At 40.8% G+C, this 19,045-nt stretch overlaps 1 protein-coding gene across 3 annotated transcripts in view; it reads left to right on the forward strand.

Annotated features, from left to right (window-relative positions):
- The first annotated feature begins 1,146 nt into the window (after positions 1 to 1,146).
- SRP68 (signal recognition particle 68) overlaps positions 1,147 to 19,045 on the forward strand; it is a 27,986-nt gene continuing 10,087 nt past the window's right edge. The window contains exons 1-10 of one of the 3 annotated variants that reach the window (XM_042451024.1): positions 1,147 to 1,345; positions 5,756 to 5,814; positions 7,395 to 7,508; positions 9,818 to 10,013; positions 11,932 to 12,014; positions 12,514 to 12,623; positions 13,548 to 13,630; positions 16,235 to 16,375; positions 18,377 to 18,475; positions 18,659 to 18,723. In XM_042451024.1, coding sequence (XP_042306958.1) covers positions 1,241 to 1,345; positions 5,756 to 5,814; positions 7,395 to 7,508; positions 9,818 to 10,013; positions 11,932 to 12,014; positions 12,514 to 12,623; positions 13,548 to 13,630; positions 16,235 to 16,375; positions 18,377 to 18,475; positions 18,659 to 18,723 — 1,055 coding nt within the window. In that variant the 5' untranslated portion in view covers positions 1,147 to 1,240. Of the gene's footprint in view, positions 1,346 to 1,841; positions 1,846 to 5,747; positions 5,815 to 7,394; positions 7,509 to 9,817; positions 10,014 to 11,931; positions 12,015 to 12,513; positions 12,624 to 13,547; positions 13,631 to 16,234; positions 16,376 to 18,376; positions 18,476 to 18,658; positions 18,724 to 19,045 lie in introns of those variants that run through there. The other 2 variants (XM_042451023.1, XM_042451025.1) reach the window with 2 other exon arrangements.

Genomic DNA, 19,045 nt, shown 5'->3' on the forward strand with positions numbered 1-19,045 from the left:
TGGGAAGGTTTCTTTAGATTTTTGGACCCTGAGTGGGGTATTAAAGCCGCATCCTGTATATGAGACTTTGTATATAGTATAATATTACTTTACAAACATAGTTAAACTGAGATATGTGTTTAGAATAATATATTAGATACATATCAATAAGGGCAAGTGGATCTGGATTGTTAACATACTGCATTTTAAGAAAGGCAATTTTAAGCAAGGATAATACAGATACTGGTGAAGGGAAGTCCTATGTCTGTGCGAATGTGAGTTAGACTGTGTTGGATAACAACTGGCAACTGAAAGATCATCAAGAGGATGAGAATGAGAAGGTTAAAGAAGGAGAAGTAAGTGTAGAAGGTTTGAGTAGGTGGAATATCAAGAGTTAGGTTAGATGCAGGAGAAGGGGTAGGGATGTAAGGAAAGAAGTAGATTAAGACAGGTTTGTAGTGGAAGGCTTAGAGATTTGAGGGTGCATGTAATTATAAGAAGGATTTCCTCTTGCGAACAAATAAGTACGAAGTGTGGGTATAATTGTACTTTTGTATGTCATGTTTCTTTTTCTTTTTCCTTTTTTATTTCATTGTATTTATTGGATATTTGTTATTTGTTATTGATATGTCTGATGTATATAGATGGATTGATTGTATGTTTTCTGTGTATACATTATTTTCTTTCTTTGTTGTGTTATTTGTTTTAATAAAAAAAATATTAAAAAAAAAGAAGAAGAAGAAGGCTGTCAAGAGACGGATCTCTTCCCTCAGCCACCCATCGCCTTGGCTTCCCATTGAATCCCCCGCAGCCCTGTCCTGCCCTCTCTGGTTATTGTCATGGATTATTTCAATGCTTAAACGCCTTCTTCGCCCTTGCCTCTGCTCCGCTACAACTCCCAGGATTCCATAGCAAAGAGCCAGGAAAAGAGTTAAAGCGGTGCCAAACCGGGTGATGTCTCCAGTGTGGATGCCACCAGAGACAGCTCAATGCGTCACAAACTACGTCAGGGGGGACTATTTCCACAGCGCGGATGCAGCGGAAGAGACATTGGAGGAGGCGGTCTCCCTCCGCGGTCCTCCTGCCTCCCTCCCATCTGCCTCCGCGGCCATGGCTTCCGCGCGGGGCGCTCTAGGAGCCTCCTCCTCCTCCTCGCTCCCTTCCCATGGTGCTCCGCGCGGCGGGCGGAACAGGCGCAAAATGGCGGCGGAGCGGCAGGTGGCCGGCGGAGGGGGCCGAGGAAGCAGCAGCAGCAGCGGCAATGCTGGCGGAGGAGGCCCGGCGGCTGTCCTGGAGGAGGCCAAGGAGAACAAGGAGAACGAGAAGCCGCAGCCGGGGGACCTCGGGGACAGCCTGGGCCTGGAGAGTATCCTTCCTTCCAGCGGGACGGGGATGGCTGGCTGGCTGGAGCCTCGCTGGGGACGTGTCACTTGGGCGCAGCGCCGCCCCTAAGCTCCCTCCCTCCCTCCCTTCCGCAAGGCCATAGCCCTGGGGGACTTGGTGGAGGAAGGGAGAAGGAAGCGAATAGCCCCGGGGGAAGGAGCAGCGAGGGCCGTCTCAGTTCTGGGGGCCCTTGGGACTCCTGGCCACCCTCTCCTGGGGTTTCCATGGCAAGGTTTCTTCACAGGCGGTTTGCCATTGCCTTCCTCTCAGGAGGCTGATTGCCCAGGGTCACCCATTCTGCTGACATGGCCCAGCCAGGATTCGAACCCTGGCCCCCAGAGTCCGACACTCAAACCTTTGGGCCACACTGTTGTTGTTGTTGTTGGGGGCCTTCAAGTCGTCTCTGGTTTATGGCGGGGTTTCCTTGGCATGGCTCCTCAGAGAGAGAGGGGTTTGCCATCGCCGTCCTCCGAGGCCTGGAGAGTGTGACTGATTGCCCAAGGGCACCCAATGGGGTTTACACGGTTGAACCCTGGGCTCCAGAGTCATAGTCCAACACTCAAGCCCTCGCACCACGCTTTTGTTTTTGCTGGGAGCCTTTGGCTTGTTTCTGATTTATGGTGACCCTAAGGCAACCCAGTCATGGAGTTTCCTTGGCAGATTCTTTCCAGAGGGGGTTTGCCATTGCCTTCCTCTGAGGCTGAGAGAGCGTGCCTTATTGCCCAAGGTCACTCAGTGGGTTTACACAGCTGAGCTGTAGCAAGAGCAAGTGTATTTCTTTTCCTTTTGTCAGACAAGAGATACTCCCTTAGTGGTTTACAATGTGTAAGCCAATTGCCCCCAACAAGCTGGGTACTCATTGTAGCAACCGACGAAAGGATTGGAGGCTGAGTGGACCTCGGAGCCCTCCTTGAGGATCAACTTACAATGTTGTGGCTGCAATACTGGTATTTAATCACTTTGCAGGGCTCCTCTAAGAACTAGGAAACTAGGGCCCTCAAAATGTACGGGAATTAGATTTACTTGATATAGGAGCTTCAGTCAGCCCCTGGCTGTATCTGCACTGCAGAATGAATGAGGTTTGGCAATGCTTGATCTGCCAGGGCTCTTTGCTATGGAATCATGGGATTTGTAGTCTGTTGAGATATTTAGCCTTCTCTCTAGGAGAGCTCTGGTGTCACAACTAACTACAAATCTCAGCATTCCATAGGATGGTGTCATGACAGTTGAGGCAGGTTCAAGCTGCATTAATTCTGCAGTGTGGCGCCAGACCCTGTAAGCATTGCTCCCAGGTTTTTGCAATACTGAAAAAAAGGACATACAGTATTTTCGAAAAGGCCTCGCCTATGGGAGCTGAATCTGTAGATAGCCTAGTACTGAAAAATGCCTTGTGGGATTTGGCCAATGTAGGGAAAAAGGGTTACAGACATGTCTATGCATGAAGCCCTGGAGGCACAGTGGTTAAATGCCTGCACTGCAGCCACTCACTCAAAACCACAAGGTTGCCAGTTCAAGACCAGCAAAAGGGCTCAAGCTCAACTCAGGCTTGCATCCTTCCGAGGAGGTCGCTAAAATGAGTACCCAGATTGATGGGGCAAATTAGCTTACAGTTGTAAACCGCTTAGACACTGCTTAGGTGGTATGAAGCAGTATATAAATGAAGCTTGTTTTGTTTGTTTTTTGAAGACATAATAACATTGAGCAGTGAGGCTTGTAAGCTCAATTGTCAAGCAAAAGGTGAGATATCTTGCTTGCAGATTTTAATGGAGTAGGGAGGGGAAAGGAGGGCTGTGTATTTCCACAGTGGCATTCTCCTCTTGGTTAGGTAGATGAGTGTGAATCACTTAAGTCGAAGGTCTCATAGGATGAGAAGTTAAAACGACATGAAGAAATTTTGGTTAGTCTGAGGGTGACAGAATTGAAGGACTAGTGGTCATGAGGTGGAGATAAAGGAAGCAAGGACGTTAAAATAGTTGATAGGGTTACAGAAAACTCCAAAGAGCTTTATAAAGTCAAAATAGCAGAATGATGGCTGAGTGATAAGAAAGGGGAATGTTAAATAGTTAGAAGGATTATAAGAAGTGTGTAATGTAGAGATATAATCTTATACTTGTCTAGGAGAGTGAAGCAGGGCTTAATTCCAAGCAGATGTTTGCACTAAGAATCTTGTGTAGTAGGGAAATTCAGCACTACAGTATTCCTAAAAATATTTTAAGTCATAGGTCAATGGGAAAATATTTCCCATCTTAACCCCCAAATTGCTGCAAGATATTGTACACTTTTCACAGTGGAGACTTAACAGCACATAGCATTCAGTGAAAGCATACCATCATGCAATTTCTTGATCAAATAAAGGAAATATTTTATTGTTGTTCCATTCTTATACATAATTACTGAAAATATTCATCTATTAAAAGTTAATATACTTTTATTATGGATGAATCCATTTTAGTACTTACACAGAGATTTACTTTAACCTCCCATACAAACAATGAAATACAATTTGTTTCATCCTAATATTTTGGTTTAGCTTTTAAAATCTACTTGTTCTATATGCCACAGAACATTTGAGTCTGTAACTACAAAAAGCAACTGAAGTGAACATTTATGTTTAATATCTTAAAGCAGTGATTCTCACTTTCTGACTGATTTGTCTGACAAGTCAAAGGCTTAAGGCTTCAAGCTATCTGATGTTGAGGACTTGCATTTATTTTCTCTCTGTTAGGATTTGTCTCAATTCACTGCAGTTATTTCTTTCTTTCCTGGAAACTGCAGGGACCAATAGTTGATGCCTTGTGGACTGTTACCAATTCAGGGACCACCACTTTCAGTAGCAGTACATCCAATCCATGCCTAGCCATAGCAAACATATGTTTAGGAACATTTCTGATGCATTTTTATAGCTTCACTTTGCCAGGGAGGATAATCAGCAGTGGAGTAGGTGTCTTTCAGGGGATGGGTCCATTTTCATTAGTCTTTTCAAGGAACCCTTGATGTGCTTCCAGGAACTGCTGAGTTCCCCAGAGCACAGTTTATCCTTTTGACCAATGCTATTCAAAGTGATAGTCCATTGATCACGGCCAGTCACTGACAGGTTTCCAGAAAAGAAACAGTTGTACCCATTGGGCACAATTTTAGTGGTATTCCCTAGAATCATGGTAATGAACCCGTGGCACGCGTGCCCTCTCTGGCACACAAAGCCGTCTCTGAGGGCATGCAGAGATAGTTAAAGGCATGGGAGAATGGGGGCCTGTTCTTCCTCTTCCCCAGCCCTCCCGTTCCTTTAACTGTCTCTAGGGAAGTCCTGCCCTGGAAGTCTCTTATCTCTGGGGAAGTCCCGTCCCCAGAAGTTGCTCCACCCCCCAGCACTGAGTGAGACCTGGTTCAGGAACACTATTGAGTTGGACATTCGGTCTCTAAAAGGTTCGCCATCACTGCCCTGGAACATTGGGAGACAGTATTTGCATGCCCATGTATCTGCTCACCTGTGAAGCACTGCTTTAATTAGACAATGATTTTCAAATTAAAATTAGCAGAAGTAATTTAGGCTTACTGCTGAATACTGTGGTAGCATACAAAACTTACTTTACGTAATATTTTCCAGTCCAGAAATAAGTATCAGAGGTGGGATACAGACCGCCCCTTTGGGGTAGCCTGCACCCACCCCTTTCCCCGCGGCCTGGAAAGGGGTGTCCTTGGGGCTTCATGCCCCAAGGACACTCCAACAGCTTTTGTGTCGCTGACGCAGCCATGTAAAAGCTACGCCAGTGACACAAGCGGTGGAAAGAGCTCCGTTTTGGAGCTCCTTCTGACACTGCTGAAAGGGCGCCACAAGCGCCCTGCAGCAGTGCCAAGACATAACAGCCATGCCGTGCCTTTTGGACGACATGGCTGTTACGTCAAAATGATGGTGCCATTTTGACGTCCTGGTGACGTCCTAGGGTTGCGGGCCGTATATAAGCAACGCCCTGAGGCAACCCTAGTACGTCACCAGGACATACTTAAAGGCCCATCTATACAGGGCCATAGTGTCATAGAAATAAGTAGCATAGTATGCTATTATATTTTACAGTTACTTTTAGCTGCTGTTCAATGTAACCTGTTATTATCTAGTTAATGTAATTGTAATTTTTGTTTTTGTCCCAAGGCCAAATAAGGAATAAAATCTTGTCTGGTTTTCAGAATATGTATGAGAAACCTGCTACGCAGTCTGCTTTTGTTTTAAACGTGTTCAGAAAACTTTGCTGAGCTGTGTTCTTTGAATTTAAGTTGAACTGAACTGTGGTAAAATAATAGAAAGCATCATGTATGTGATTTTTTTAAAGAAATGTAATAATAACACACCTCTAGTGTGCAGACTAAAATTTCCATAACAAGCACTTCAGTCCTACAGATTGTTAAGGAATCACAACAGCAACATGGGCTACGGCATGGTGATTTTCAGAGATACAGGTTAGTGTGGAAGGACCAGTGCATGTAATATATTTGGTGGACAGAAAATGCCTTTCTCTTTATTAATATATCGGTGATGGTGTTCCTTCAAATTGTTTCTCACTTGATGGTGACCCTAAGATGGTTCATAGTGCATCTTTGCCAAGAATTGTTCAGAGAAGATTTGCCATTGCCTTCCCCTGAGGCTGAGAGTATGTGACTTGCTCAAGGTCAACCATTGGGTTTCATGTCCAATCTGGGAATTGAATCCTGGTCTGCTGAGTTGTAGTCCCTCACTGAAACCACTACTCCATGCTGGCTCTCCTTTATTAATATAAGGGGGGAGGGTAAATTAATATTTGGTTCTTCTCCCACTTGTCATAAAATATGTATTTTAGAGGAATATGTGCAAACAAGGGAAAATGTTAACCTAAACCAATTTATCTAATTGGTTTCCAAGAACCTTCTTAAATGGTTGAATTTTTATGCTTATTTGTTGACTGGTTAGTTTCTCAAGTTCTTAACAGTTCAGTAGCTTTTCTCCTATGTGTTAGTTGTGTGCATATACTGTACTGACTTTCTTTTCTTTCTTTCTTTTTAAAAAAACATTGTTGCCAAGTATACAAATGAATGGAAAGCAGAATGCTTAGAACTGTGTACAGTGGTGCCTCGGGTTACGAAATTAATTCGTTCCGCGGCCGCTTTCGTAACCCGAAAAGCCTTCGTAAGCCGAATTGCCATAGGCGCTAATGGGGAAAAGCCGCGTTTCGTGCGAAAAAGCCGAAAAAAGCACCAAAAATTTTCTTCGTATCCCGAAAAAACATTCGTAACCCGGAACAATGATTTCCTATGGGATTTTTTCGTATCCCGAAAATTTCGTAACCTGGGTATTTCGTATCCCGAGGTACCACTGTATTAGGACAGATTGGAGTCAAATAATAGAGGCATCCATTATATTAGCCATTTGGGACACTGTGGAAGAAAGTAACAGAAAAACTGTTACCTGGAAACCATGCATTATTTTGGAGACTCAACACCTGCAGCACCACTTGTCCAGCACTGTATACACAATTTGTAACAGAGGAAAGCACTACATGCTTTCTGTGTAGTGAAATGTAAGCTGAAGAATCATGAGGGCAGCATTGACCTTGTGTTTTCCATAAACTTGGAAACCTTCAATTTGAGTGTGCAATAAATGCACACCATCCCTATTGTATTTTTATTGTGCTTTCACTCAAATCTAGAGTTTAATGGATGGGCAAGATGTGATTATCAAAATTTCTTATAAGACTGCATTCTTCCACTTCTACAAATTGATGGCAAAGCCATCTTTATACACCATAGAGCCAGCCTTTTCATATCTTTATGTTTGGCTATACTTTATACTTAGTGACTTACTCCAGTTGTTCAAAGATAATTCTGCAATTGTCACATCTTATTTTAGGTAACTCAGATGTATTCTACATAGGAGAATTTTTTATCTTTGTTGAAGTGTGACAGGGAGAAATAGAACAGAACACAAGTTCAGGCTAGAAAAGAAATAGAACAGAAGGCAAGTTTAGGTTAGAACTAACAGTTTTAAAATTTATGTTGTCCTCCAGGGGTTATTGCTCCCGCCGACTAAGAAGACTCAGAAAAACCCTTAACTTCAAGATGGGAAATAGACACAAATTCACAGGGAAGAAAGTAACAGAAGAGCTGTTATCTGACAACAGGTATGTGGATATTCAGTAGCTGTTCTGAATGTATTGCTCACAGCTGGTTAGACCTGTCATGTACAATTAAATCCCGGGTTTGGCAGGCTCGCATCTCTCTCTCCTTGCCATGGTGAGGACTTAAGTAGCCTCTAGTGAATGAGATGACCCAGAGGTATCCTCAGGACCCTGTAGCTACAGAGGAAAGGATGTAAACCCCTCTTTAAATTCTCTCCACATTCTCCAAATTCAGATGAAGCCCGGAATTTATTTGGCTATGTACTTGCTTGCACAAGTTCAGGACTAAAACTTTTATTTCTGGCTTTAGGCTGGAGTTGTGGAAGTAAGAGCAGGGCATGTCATCCTGCTGCTGTATCTGACAGGCACTCTGGATCTTAGACCTTATGTTGGCACAGAAGCAGAGCAAGTCAACCTGCTTCTCCCCAACATGTCCTAATTGTAGTAGAAGGGAGAGATGGATATATTTTGCCCCTGTACCTCATGGCAGCCCAAGATGCTTATTAGACAAAGAAGAAAAACACCAAATATAAGAGAGTAAAAAAACCTCACATGGTACTGAAAAAAATATGATGTTTTTATAACATGTTAAAATGCCCAACATGTGTCAAAATTAGGGGCATAGGAAGTGTTACTGCTTTAATGAGAAATTGTGTGCTTTCTATGAAGTCTTTTGCCAAAATGTATTTGGCCTTTGCTACTTTGTTTGCCTAAGCCTTTTCAGTACAATTGTAAGACTTTGCTGCCACTTATGCTTTATCACCTCTGTGCCTTTTAGATGATTTCAGTACCTGGGAAGTAAATAGCCAAAAGAAACCTCTGCCTTCCTGTTTCTTCATCATCATTATCATCATCATTATTATTATTGCCTTGGGAAAAATCTCATGATGTCTTAAGTTTAGAGCAGAAGGTTTCCCTGTAAATGTATCCATGAAGGAGGGCAGTCCTTGAATGTCACGGTCAGCCAAACCTGTCAATCTGTTTAAATCATCACAAAATAATCATCACTTCTCCTTTGTTAAGCAAACTGCTCTTGGATACAAGTGCAACCTCCTTGAAAGTGCCATTAATGCATTCCTTCTGCGTGGCTTTTTTTTCACTTGCAGAACTGTTAGGAGAATTATGTCTGTGTCACAGGCAGATTGTAGTAAAGAGATTAGAGTGTGCTTTTGTCAGCAAAGTGGATACAGCCAGTCCTGACCAACATGATAAAAATGATGTGCTGTATTTTTTTATCTTTAAAGCTAGCATATTCCATGTGTCAGACTATTATACTAATTTGTTTGTCTATTAGATGGGAAAACATCAGTGTCTCATTTCTTTCAGTTTTTGAGTATCAGATGACCTGATTTTACATGCCTGAGGTGACACAAAAGTTGCATGCATCTGTTTCTATCCATCTCCTGATCACTTAAGACCACTGTAGGGGCTGGCGAGTTTAGTGTGCATGATTTAGTTCAAAACAGCAATTTCAGCTAACTTGTCTTAGTAGTAATTTTTCAAGTTTACATATCTCCTCCAGGCTTAGTACAAGCTTAGTTCCAGCGACATTTTTCTCCAACATTGTAAATACAGTCAGGTACGTAGCTCAAAACATTTTGGATTTTTGATTAATCAAAAATCCAAAATGTTTTGAGCTGCGTACGTGTACTTTATTTTTAATGCTGAAGAGAGATGCATCTAGAAAGAAACATGAGGTTCTGTGAAATGGCAGGAGGCATGGATTTGTGCCAAGCACTATGCTCAGATTCCTGCCATTTCACAGATTCTCAGTCTCTTTCTAGCTTAATTGTGTGTATATGAAAATATGGGTATTCGAAAATCAAAACAAATACAGAGCTCTTCTGATCTCCAACATTTTGGATAAGAGATACTCAACCTGCATTATATAATTATGTCTCACTTGGAACAACTGTTGTCAGGATAAAGTTTATAAAAGTGGGGATGGGATGGTGGGATTCTGTATCTCATGAGTCCCATAGGTACAGTGCCAGAATTTTGAGTTTTCAAAGGAAGTTTGTATAGTTCTTTTGTGTGGTTTTTGGGCCCTGTGGCCATATTCTGGAAGAGTTTGTTTCTGACATTTTGTCAGCATCTGTGGCTGGCATCTTCGGAGAAAGATGTTCACCTTAGAAGTATGAATAGTTTGGTCATTGCGGGGTCTTCTCACAAGATGCTTAATTAGGGGTTTAAAAACTTAGGAACAAATAAATCTGTGTTCTAGTTCTATGGGGCTTATTCTCAGGTAAAATAAAAGAGGAAGTTTAATAAATTTTAAAAATGGTAACGTTACTTCATGACTGACACTGTAGATACTTGCTCTTGATTCTCATGGATGCTGAGAGAGCCTGGAGCTATGCCATGCAGCTTAAGCAGGAAGCCAACACAGAACCTCGCAAGCGATTTCACTTGTTGTCTCGTCTGCGCAAAGCAGTAAAACATGCTGAGGAACTGGAACGACTGTGTGAAAGCAACCGGGTGGATGCCAAGACCAAGCTGGAAGCTCAGGTTACTGCTAGTTTTCAAACCTTTTATAGCAGAGGCAGAGAAAATGTAAACTAACTTTGTATGCTCATTGAACAGATGAGTCTGAATTGTAAATAATATTGAAACTTCTTGTGAGGATCAAGTCAGGAATGTCCAGTATGTCTTTAGTTGACTTGTTAATCCTTAGTTATAGAACAAAGGTTTATTGAATCAGAACAGAGGTCTGTGTAATCTGAGCCAGAAAATAAAACAGACCAACTCAGAAAAAGTAGGAAGGAGAAGAGACAACACCAGTTGTTAGTGTGGTCTAGTTAGTTCAGCCCATAGAGCAGTGTTTCCCAAACTTTGGTCTTCCAAATGTTTTGGACTTTAGCTCCCACAGTTCCTGATTGTTTGCCAGACTGGCTAGAACGTCTGGGACTTGAAGTCCAAAACACGTGGAGGCCCAATGTTTGGCAAACACTGCCATAGACTATTTCACTCTAGTCCACGTGTAGGTTGCTAAGCCACTGTCTGAGGCTGAAGGAGGTAAGGTAGTGTGTAGTAACACCTGCAACAAAACATGTAACACCTACATGTCAGCATTGTACAGTAGACTCTGCTTCATACATATACATATATGGGTATACAATAGAAGGTGATGGACCAAATGTTTGAAGATATTTTTCAGAAATACCAGGCCTCATCATATTAGTCTGTTAAGATTGAGCATTAAGGATACACTGAGTTGGATCCAGAATTTTATTCTACAGTTGGGAGAGCCTTCCCATTATTCTCAAGGTTTTTTCTGAAGCAGACCTTTGGAGATTATAGGGAACTGCAGAGTGTGGTGGATAGTAACAAAGACCACTTACTTCTGCATCCAGCCAGCAGAAACCGTAAGATTTGCAGATTACTTTTTTCAAGAAAATGGCTGTCCAAAAAATAGCCATCCAAAAAACAACATTCTTAGTTGTCAGAGAATATTGAGTCCTGATTTGCAAAAGGAGAAGAAGAGCAACCAAACTGGGGAAATGGGGCTGCTGAATATCTTCCTTGAGTTATTTATATCTTATAGTTTCCTGGAGGAAAATATGATTAGTTGGCTGGAACCCTGAACATAGGCAGCCAGGAGCTGCAGAGACACTATAACATTTTATTGTAGAAACGTACACTGTAGAATCAGAGTGGAATAAGTAAAACCTTTTTGGTAAGGGCAGATTGTAGCTTATTGGAAAATCTTCTATCTGTAAACTTTATTAAATACCAGGAACATTAATTTAAATAACTTGTATTATGTGAATGGCTGTGTGTGATAGATCTACTATATTCATATTTTTATACGCAAAATATTCATATTGTTATATGCAAAGGAATCTTGCAGCACTTTTGAGACCAACTGAAAAATAGATATTGGTAGCATGAGTTTTCGTAGACTTCAACCAAAAGACTACAAAGGAAGATCATCACACCTTCTTTTTTGCTCCCACACTACATCCCAATACTCATTCAAATAGTTATGTACTGTCCTTGGCTTTTGCTCTGTCCTCCAACAACCATCTTTAAAACTGAATTTGTCACCTCATCTCCACACCCACAAAGTTTTGTTTTCCTATGGACATTCTCACACACAGATTGCTATGTAGGTGTGTCCCTGGACTTTCCACTCCACTAAATGCATCTGAGGAAGTCTTTGAAAGTTCATGAAAGTTCTATCTTTCAGTTAGTCTCAAAGGTGCTCCAAGATCCCTTTGCGTGCTAATTTTCTAGGCTAACATGGCTATGTCTTTAAATTCTAACACCATGTTTTTATAGTGTGTTGCAAGGAATTTGTGGTAATAGGGGTGACTAGGGAGAAGAACGATGTTTTCCTTAAACTCTTGGTCCATATTGATTATGTTCTTATAATTATATATGGAAACCATATAGTTGGGCTAACATTTATTCCACCCTTTTATAGGCATATACAGCTTATCTTACAGGTATGCTTCGCTTTGAGCACCAAGAATGGAAGGCAGCAATGGAGGCTTTTAACAAATGCAAGTGAGTTCAGCCTTCATATTATTTCTATCTATTAATAGTGTGTTAAACCAACTCTGACACAATTAGGAATATTAATCAAAGTTTTCCTAAGTGCAAATGTATTCTGTGTGGTCATTTTTAAACCTAGGCTTGGCTGTCTTACTGCTGATCAGTATAATACAGTTATCCCTCCGTATTCATGGGGGTTAGGGGCAAAGAACCCTCGTCAATGCAAAATTTTTGCAAATAACCCCTCACTCAGTTACAGAGCTGCAGGGAGGGGTTGGAGAGGAGGGTGAGTGCGCGTGCACATGGCAGCCTTGACCTTGCGAATGATCAAAATTGCGAGTGCCAAAGTCACGAATACAGAGGGATGCCTATAGTTAACTTTTAAAGAGGTTTAAATTCTAAAATATGTTCTTCAATTAATTCTTTATTAAAAAGAGCAAGAAATGAAAGGAACTAGCATGGCTTGTGCTGTTGCAGAGTACTGAATATTGTTTTTACCTTTCTGCTTCAGAACTATATATGAAAAATTGGCTAGTGCTTTTACAGATGAGCAGGCAACATTATACAATCAGCGAGTGGAGGAGATCTCTCCAAATATTCGTTACTGTGCTTATAATATTGGTAAGTTATCCAAGAGGGGGGTTACTGACAGAGTGTTGGAAGTATTTCTGTAGTTACATCTGTAAAATAAGACAATAAAGTGTAATGGATGTTAGGTGTTTCTTCATGTCTCATACATTAGAATCAAGAATGTTTCCCAGCTTGAGTTTTAAAGTCAAAGTGGATATGATCAAGAGTCCATAAGAGAATACTAAAATCTGAAGAAGTGAGTCGAGTAGAGATTCAGTGATCATGGGATGAATCTATGCTCATGTTTCCTTTTTACTGCCATAGTTAGCACTGTTACCTTCTTCTTGTCACTTCCTTCAGGATCTATTAAACAAAACGAAACCCAAACATTTGTTTCAAATGCTGTCATTTTCATAAAGGCTAATGCACATGTGACCTGATAAATTTTCTTTCTCTTTTTAATTAAGAAAGGTGTATGTGTTTGAACGCTGTTAAACCTTTTTCTGCCAGCATTTGTTTTTTGCCCCAATGGTTTTCTTTCCCTGCAAATAGCCATACCTTTTCCCATGCAGTAGGAAAGACAAACAGCTTTTAGTGGAAAAGAGTTTAAATGCTCCTTCCCACATTTAGACTTGCATTGCCAATGACAGTTATTTGTGCCTTGGAAGAAAGTATAATTTAGCCCTAAGAACTAATAAGTGTGTAGGTATCCTTGGCATACAGTCTGCTCCTCTCTTAGTGTGGGCTGCTAATAGCAAATTTGTTATGCTTTTGTTTCAGTTGAAGCTTTCATTTTATTGTTACAGCATATTTTTGGATGGGCATAAATCTTAAAAATGTAAACTAATTTTGTATGCCCAGTATTCTTACATATACCTTGCAGTCAAGGAGCTCCCTTGAGACTTTACATGCTATTTTCATTAGAATAAATGTGCTAGATTATACATTAACTATTTCTTGTCATTTGTTTCTTAGGTGACCAATCTGCTATTAGTGAGCTAATGCAGATGAGACTGAGATCTGGAGGCACCGAGGGGCTTGTTGCTGAAAAATTGGAGGTAACTGATTGTGCCTTTTTATGCTTTTGAAAGAAGCACTGCTGGGCTTCTCTTATTTGTTTAATTTCTGTGTCACTTTGCATTTAAAGAAAATCCAAAGCAGAGTACAACAATTCAAAGTTTAAAATTCAGACAACTAAAACAAATAAAAAATATGCTGTAATGACTTCACTACAACAACATAAGATGTAAGAAACATTGAATAATTATGATCAACAAACAGACAGGTTTGCTAGGTCATCCCAACCCCAAGCTCTACCCTTTCCCTTCAGTTTATTATCTTCTTTCCCCATGCCTTCCTCTTTTTGCATCTATGTATTCATTCATACTTACTATCTTTTCACTCTCCTCTACAAGTCAGCAGAATGTTTTATCTCCCTTAATTATTAGAAGAGTTTGATTCCTCCAAAGAAAGCACTATGTGAAGCTGCCAAGAGCCCTCTGCAGAAGTCCTGCCTGCAGTTTTTTGCCTGGTACTTAGAAAGGGTTAGAAAAGTCTACCTCCTAGTGATTGAAGATGCTATTGCAGGCTATAGATAGTCACCACAACTAAAATTAATCAGTTTTTAAAGAACCAAATAATTACAGAATGTATATCCATCATGTCTGCTTAGTTTCTGTGCCAGGCTTCAGAAGTCTCACAGCATTGGTATTATGGCACAGAAAAAACACAAAATGAAGACACATTTTCTTTTATTACATATTGGACACCATTTGTCCTGCTATGCATATCAAATGCTATGTGTTTTGTTTCACAACTGTGGCAGAGAGTCAGTATCTTTGGAGAGTTTCCCATTCCTCTGGAACAGGTTTTTAGGCTGCAGTGCAGCCAAGAGATTGTCCTCCTCACAATTCTGCTGACATAAATATATGTGCCCCATAAGATTCAGGTCATTTTTAAAGAAAAGTTGCAGAGTTTTATTCTTTTTTTACCTTGAATATTTTAGTATTTATGCATATTTTTCTGGGTTGTGTTCTAATTACCATCTTTTTATTGTGAAGGCCTTAGATGTTTGTTTTTAAAGGTGGGATTTAGGGGGAATAAAGTGTTGCTGAGGTTTATAGAATAAAATATATTTTAAAATCATTGTAGAATACAACGTTAAAAGAAATTAATCAATCAGTGAACTAAAAGGTTACTTGGATTGAGAATAATCTGAAATATTTGGGCTCCAGTCAAAAAGGCCATGGTACTTGTGGGAGCCAGTTTATCTTGTGAAATAGACTGAAGCAGGACTTCACAGTGCTGTTTTTAACTGCTAGGAGGGTATCTTGTTTTTTAAGCTGCTTGTTCTAAAGCCCTTGACAACTTAAGGTTTTGAGGGCATTACTTCTCCTCTCATATCCTATCTCAGTCTTTCCTTAGCAGGTTGTGGATTAGGCCCTCCATGGGCTAATTCCCAGATTTGAGGTTTACTAAGGGGCTGGTTTTGGTAGCCAATGAGCAGTTCCCACAGAAGGCTATAGAATGTATTACTAGTGCTGTGAGTAAAAATGTTACATCGTCCCTACCCCTGTGGTTAGCCCAGATCTAGGACCTCAGTCAGATGGGCCAAAAGGGCCATTGTCGGGCCATGTTGGGGGGGTGACATTTGCACAGTGCATGCCCCAAACGCAGCTGGAAGCCACACTGAGCCTGCCCCAGCCCAGAAGAGGCGGGCTAAAAAGTAGCAGAGAAAAAATGCTCTTTTTCAGTGGGCGGTTCAGGGCCATGGTGGCGGCCCGAATCGGAGTCAAAGGTGTGTGGTTGCTGCAGTTCTGCAGCAATTGGCAACCTCTGGGCACTCCTTTTGCCACATCTACTTGGCCCTAAATCTTTATAAGCAAGCATATTATGGCCAAGTATAAACTGGCCAGAGCTGATTAGCTTCTAACGTGTGCCTGGGATGTATGTGTAAAAGTACTTCAGATAATTTGATTTCTAATCCGTTCCGGACCCCTCCACGAAAACAAAGCTCGAAAACAAAGCTCGTGCTTATTCAAACCCCCATAGGCTTGAATGGAATACGCATGCCCCCGTGCGCTCAGCAAGGACACGTGCACCTTTGCAAATAGTGGAGGTTGCCCCTCCACATATATTCACGGGCACGGATCTGAGATCGTGCATTAGTAGGGGCGACTGTATTATCTGCCTTAAAGGGTAGAAGAGATTACTGCTTAAAACATCATAATAACATTTAAAATTTAACTGCTACATTTTATGGTTGTTCAGCTTCCCTTATCTGGAATTCCAAAATCCAAAATGCTCCAAAATACAACGCTTTTTTAGTGGGTGGCTGAGATAGTAACAGCTGATGGTTCAATGTACACAAACTTTGTTTCATTCACAAAATTATTTTAAAAAGATTGTGTATCAAATTATCTTCAGGCTATATGTATAAGGTTTATAGGAAACATAAATGAATTTAATGTTTAGACATGGGTCCCATCTCCAAGATATCTGATTATGTATATGCAAATATTCCAGAATCTGAAATCCCAAGTGCTTCTGGTCCCAGGCAATTCAGGATGTGGAAAACTCAATCTGTATTCTGGTCCAAGTAATAAATAAGTGAACCAAGGTTGAAAATAAAAGCATTAATTTCTAAATAATAATTTATGTAGGCACTAATCACTCAGACTAGAGCAAAGCAGGCAGCTACTATGAGTGAGGTGGAATGGAGGGGAAGAACTGTGCCGGTCAAGATAGACAAAGTGAGAATCTTCCTGCTGGGGCTGGCAGACACTGAAGCAGCCATTGCTCAGGTACGTAGAAAATTCCTGTTTTCTCTCCCTTTGTGATTTTCCTGTGCTTAGATTGCTGTACATTACCTCTTTTACATACAGGTAAAAGTGAGGAAAGAAGGAGATTTAAATACAGAAAAAAAATTTGTAGTATAGTCGGCCCTCCCCATAGGCAAGCTTGCCTTTCGTGGCTTTGTGGAAGGCAAGACCCAGCAGAAGTAATGGGGCACACACCCGCTCTGCGCGCCATCGCGAGTATGCGCCCCATTATTTTCTATGGGGCTTGAGCATATGGTCTTTTCCCCATGCATGGGAGGTGGGGGTGGTCCAGAACAGATCCCCCATGTATGGGGAGGCCAGACTGTATAGCTGTGTGATGATGAGCTGATTTAATATAAAGATTTTTTATGCTACGTAATCTAAGCCAGCCAAATTAATGTCATGATACTGACTGGAGCTGATAGAAGTTGTAATCCTAACACTTCCATAGGGCACCAGCTCATCTAAAATCACTAGGCAATTCTAAAGCTCTGTTCAGATTTTTTACATTTTACTTTTTCAGTATTCTAGTTGGTTTTCCTTTTGCATGTCTGAAATTGAACTACACCATGGGTGTTGTTGAGAATGTAGTCAGTCTTGTCTAACCTGTCTTTGGTGGGTCAGAGATTTAGAAAGACTCTTAATTTAAGCTTTTCTAAACATACCTGAGGAGCATATTTATAAACTTATTAATCAAATTAACATTTGAACAATGAGCAGTTAAAGCTCAGGTTTATCAAACAGCTGTCATCTTCTCAGTATGTTTTTGAGAAGCTGTTAAAGTTAATGCTGAGTAATTGATGTGGAGTGCAGCCTAACTGTGGCCCAAGACAGATGGGCCAAAAGTCTGGTCTTGCTGCTGAAATTAGAGTTCCGGAGCATGCAGCAACCGCATGCTCCAGAACCCTAGTATGTGCAGCCGGTGGTCTAATCTTTACCTAAGTGACGCGCAGCGTCTGTACATCACTGCGTGTCGCTTACATCATGAGTGCGTCAGTGGTGCACTCGGCCTAACCCGGGTGCCACAAAAAGAACCCAGAAGAACCAGGTTCTTTTTACTCTGGAGGGACATAGCACGGTTTGGCGGCTGTGGCGTCCCTCTGGAGTTAAAATGGGTGCCTGCAGACTGCCATTTTTGGGTGGTCTGTACCATACCTGTGGGATCCACAACAAACCTTCAATCTTAAACACACATGTCAAACCAATGTCTATAGCACTGTAGGAAGAATAAAGAATCGCTATGATTAAAAAGATTCACTAAGATGCTTAGGCCCAAATACTGTACATAGATGTCATCCCTCAGATTTTAGTCACTGCTGCATGGAAAATGGAGAGAAACTATAGGTAATTACAAGAGAGAAACTGTTCCCAACTGCAGCAAATTAGTTTTAGCAGCAGAATAGTGATTACAATTCAGATAGTTTTATGTAGAATGGAATAGATGCCAAAACTTTTGATGCTATTAATGTACCTTACTGTGGCAAGGAAAGGAGACCATGCTTTACTCTTCTTGTATTTATCCAGTCATATGAGAGCATTTCTTTATTTATGTGTCATGGGATAATCATTTTTCTCTCAAAAAAGAGGATCCTACCTTTTTTAAAAATCCCCTTATGTTGTTAATCAGGTGATACCTAGGTTTTCATTGATTTCTTGATTTAATATAGCATTCAGGAACAAGTTAACAAATAGGCTAATAAAAATGCTTGACACTTTACTCAAAAGGAATGATTACACTAATTCCCTTGCAGTGATTTGAGCATAAATAGTATGCCTTTTCTCAATATCACTGTGTTAGCCATAGAGACAACTGTCCAAAGCTTGTCAACAAGTGGCATAGGTTTCAGTAGTATTTCACATGATACTCTATATCTGTAATATTTTTAATAGCTGCTAATGTGAGTTTTTTACCCACTTTCCAACTATGGGGGGGAATAGCAGTAGCCCAAGGGATTTAAAGTGTTTTTGTACTTCTTTATTTAGGCAGAAGAAGAAGAAACTAAAGAACGCTTGTTTGAGTCCTTACTAAGTGAGTGTCGGGATGCACTACAAGCTGTTCGTGAAGAACTGAAACCAGATCAGGTGAGCATAAAAATATTGTGCATTACCACATAACTGAATCTGCTTGAGGAAAATGCCTTATGGCAAGTTCTGTAAGGTTCTTTCTGATAATAATAAACCTTAATTTTCTCCACTTTTGATTATCTGTGTCTTTGTGTGCCTTCCATAAATAAATACAGTATAGCTTTGTTCTCTTTTATACAGAAACAAAGGGATCACTCTTTGGAAGTAGATTCAGGAAAAGTTTCTAACATCCAGTACCTGCATAGGTAAGAGTTCTTCTGGAGGCTAGATTTTTTTTTTTTATATTATTGAATCATCTCCTGTATTGCTATGTCCTCCCTCCAGTCCATCTTCCCTGATCCAGGCCTTGGAGGTTGAGAAGAACTACTGGCCCTCATCCCCTTCCCCATGACCACTCCCTTCTTCTTTTGTGTCGTGTCTTTTTAGATTGTAAGCCTTAGGGCAGGGAACCGTCCAATTAAAAAGATTGTATGTACAGCGCTGTGTTAATTTACAGCGCTTTATAAATAAAGGTTTTTTATTATTATTATTATTATTATTATTATTATTATTATTATTATTATTATT

This window comes from Sceloporus undulatus, chromosome 2 (assembly GCF_019175285.1).
Source record: "Sceloporus undulatus isolate JIND9_A2432 ecotype Alabama chromosome 2, SceUnd_v1.1, whole genome shotgun sequence".
Lineage (NCBI taxonomy): Eukaryota > Metazoa > Chordata > Lepidosauria > Squamata > Phrynosomatidae > Sceloporus > Sceloporus undulatus.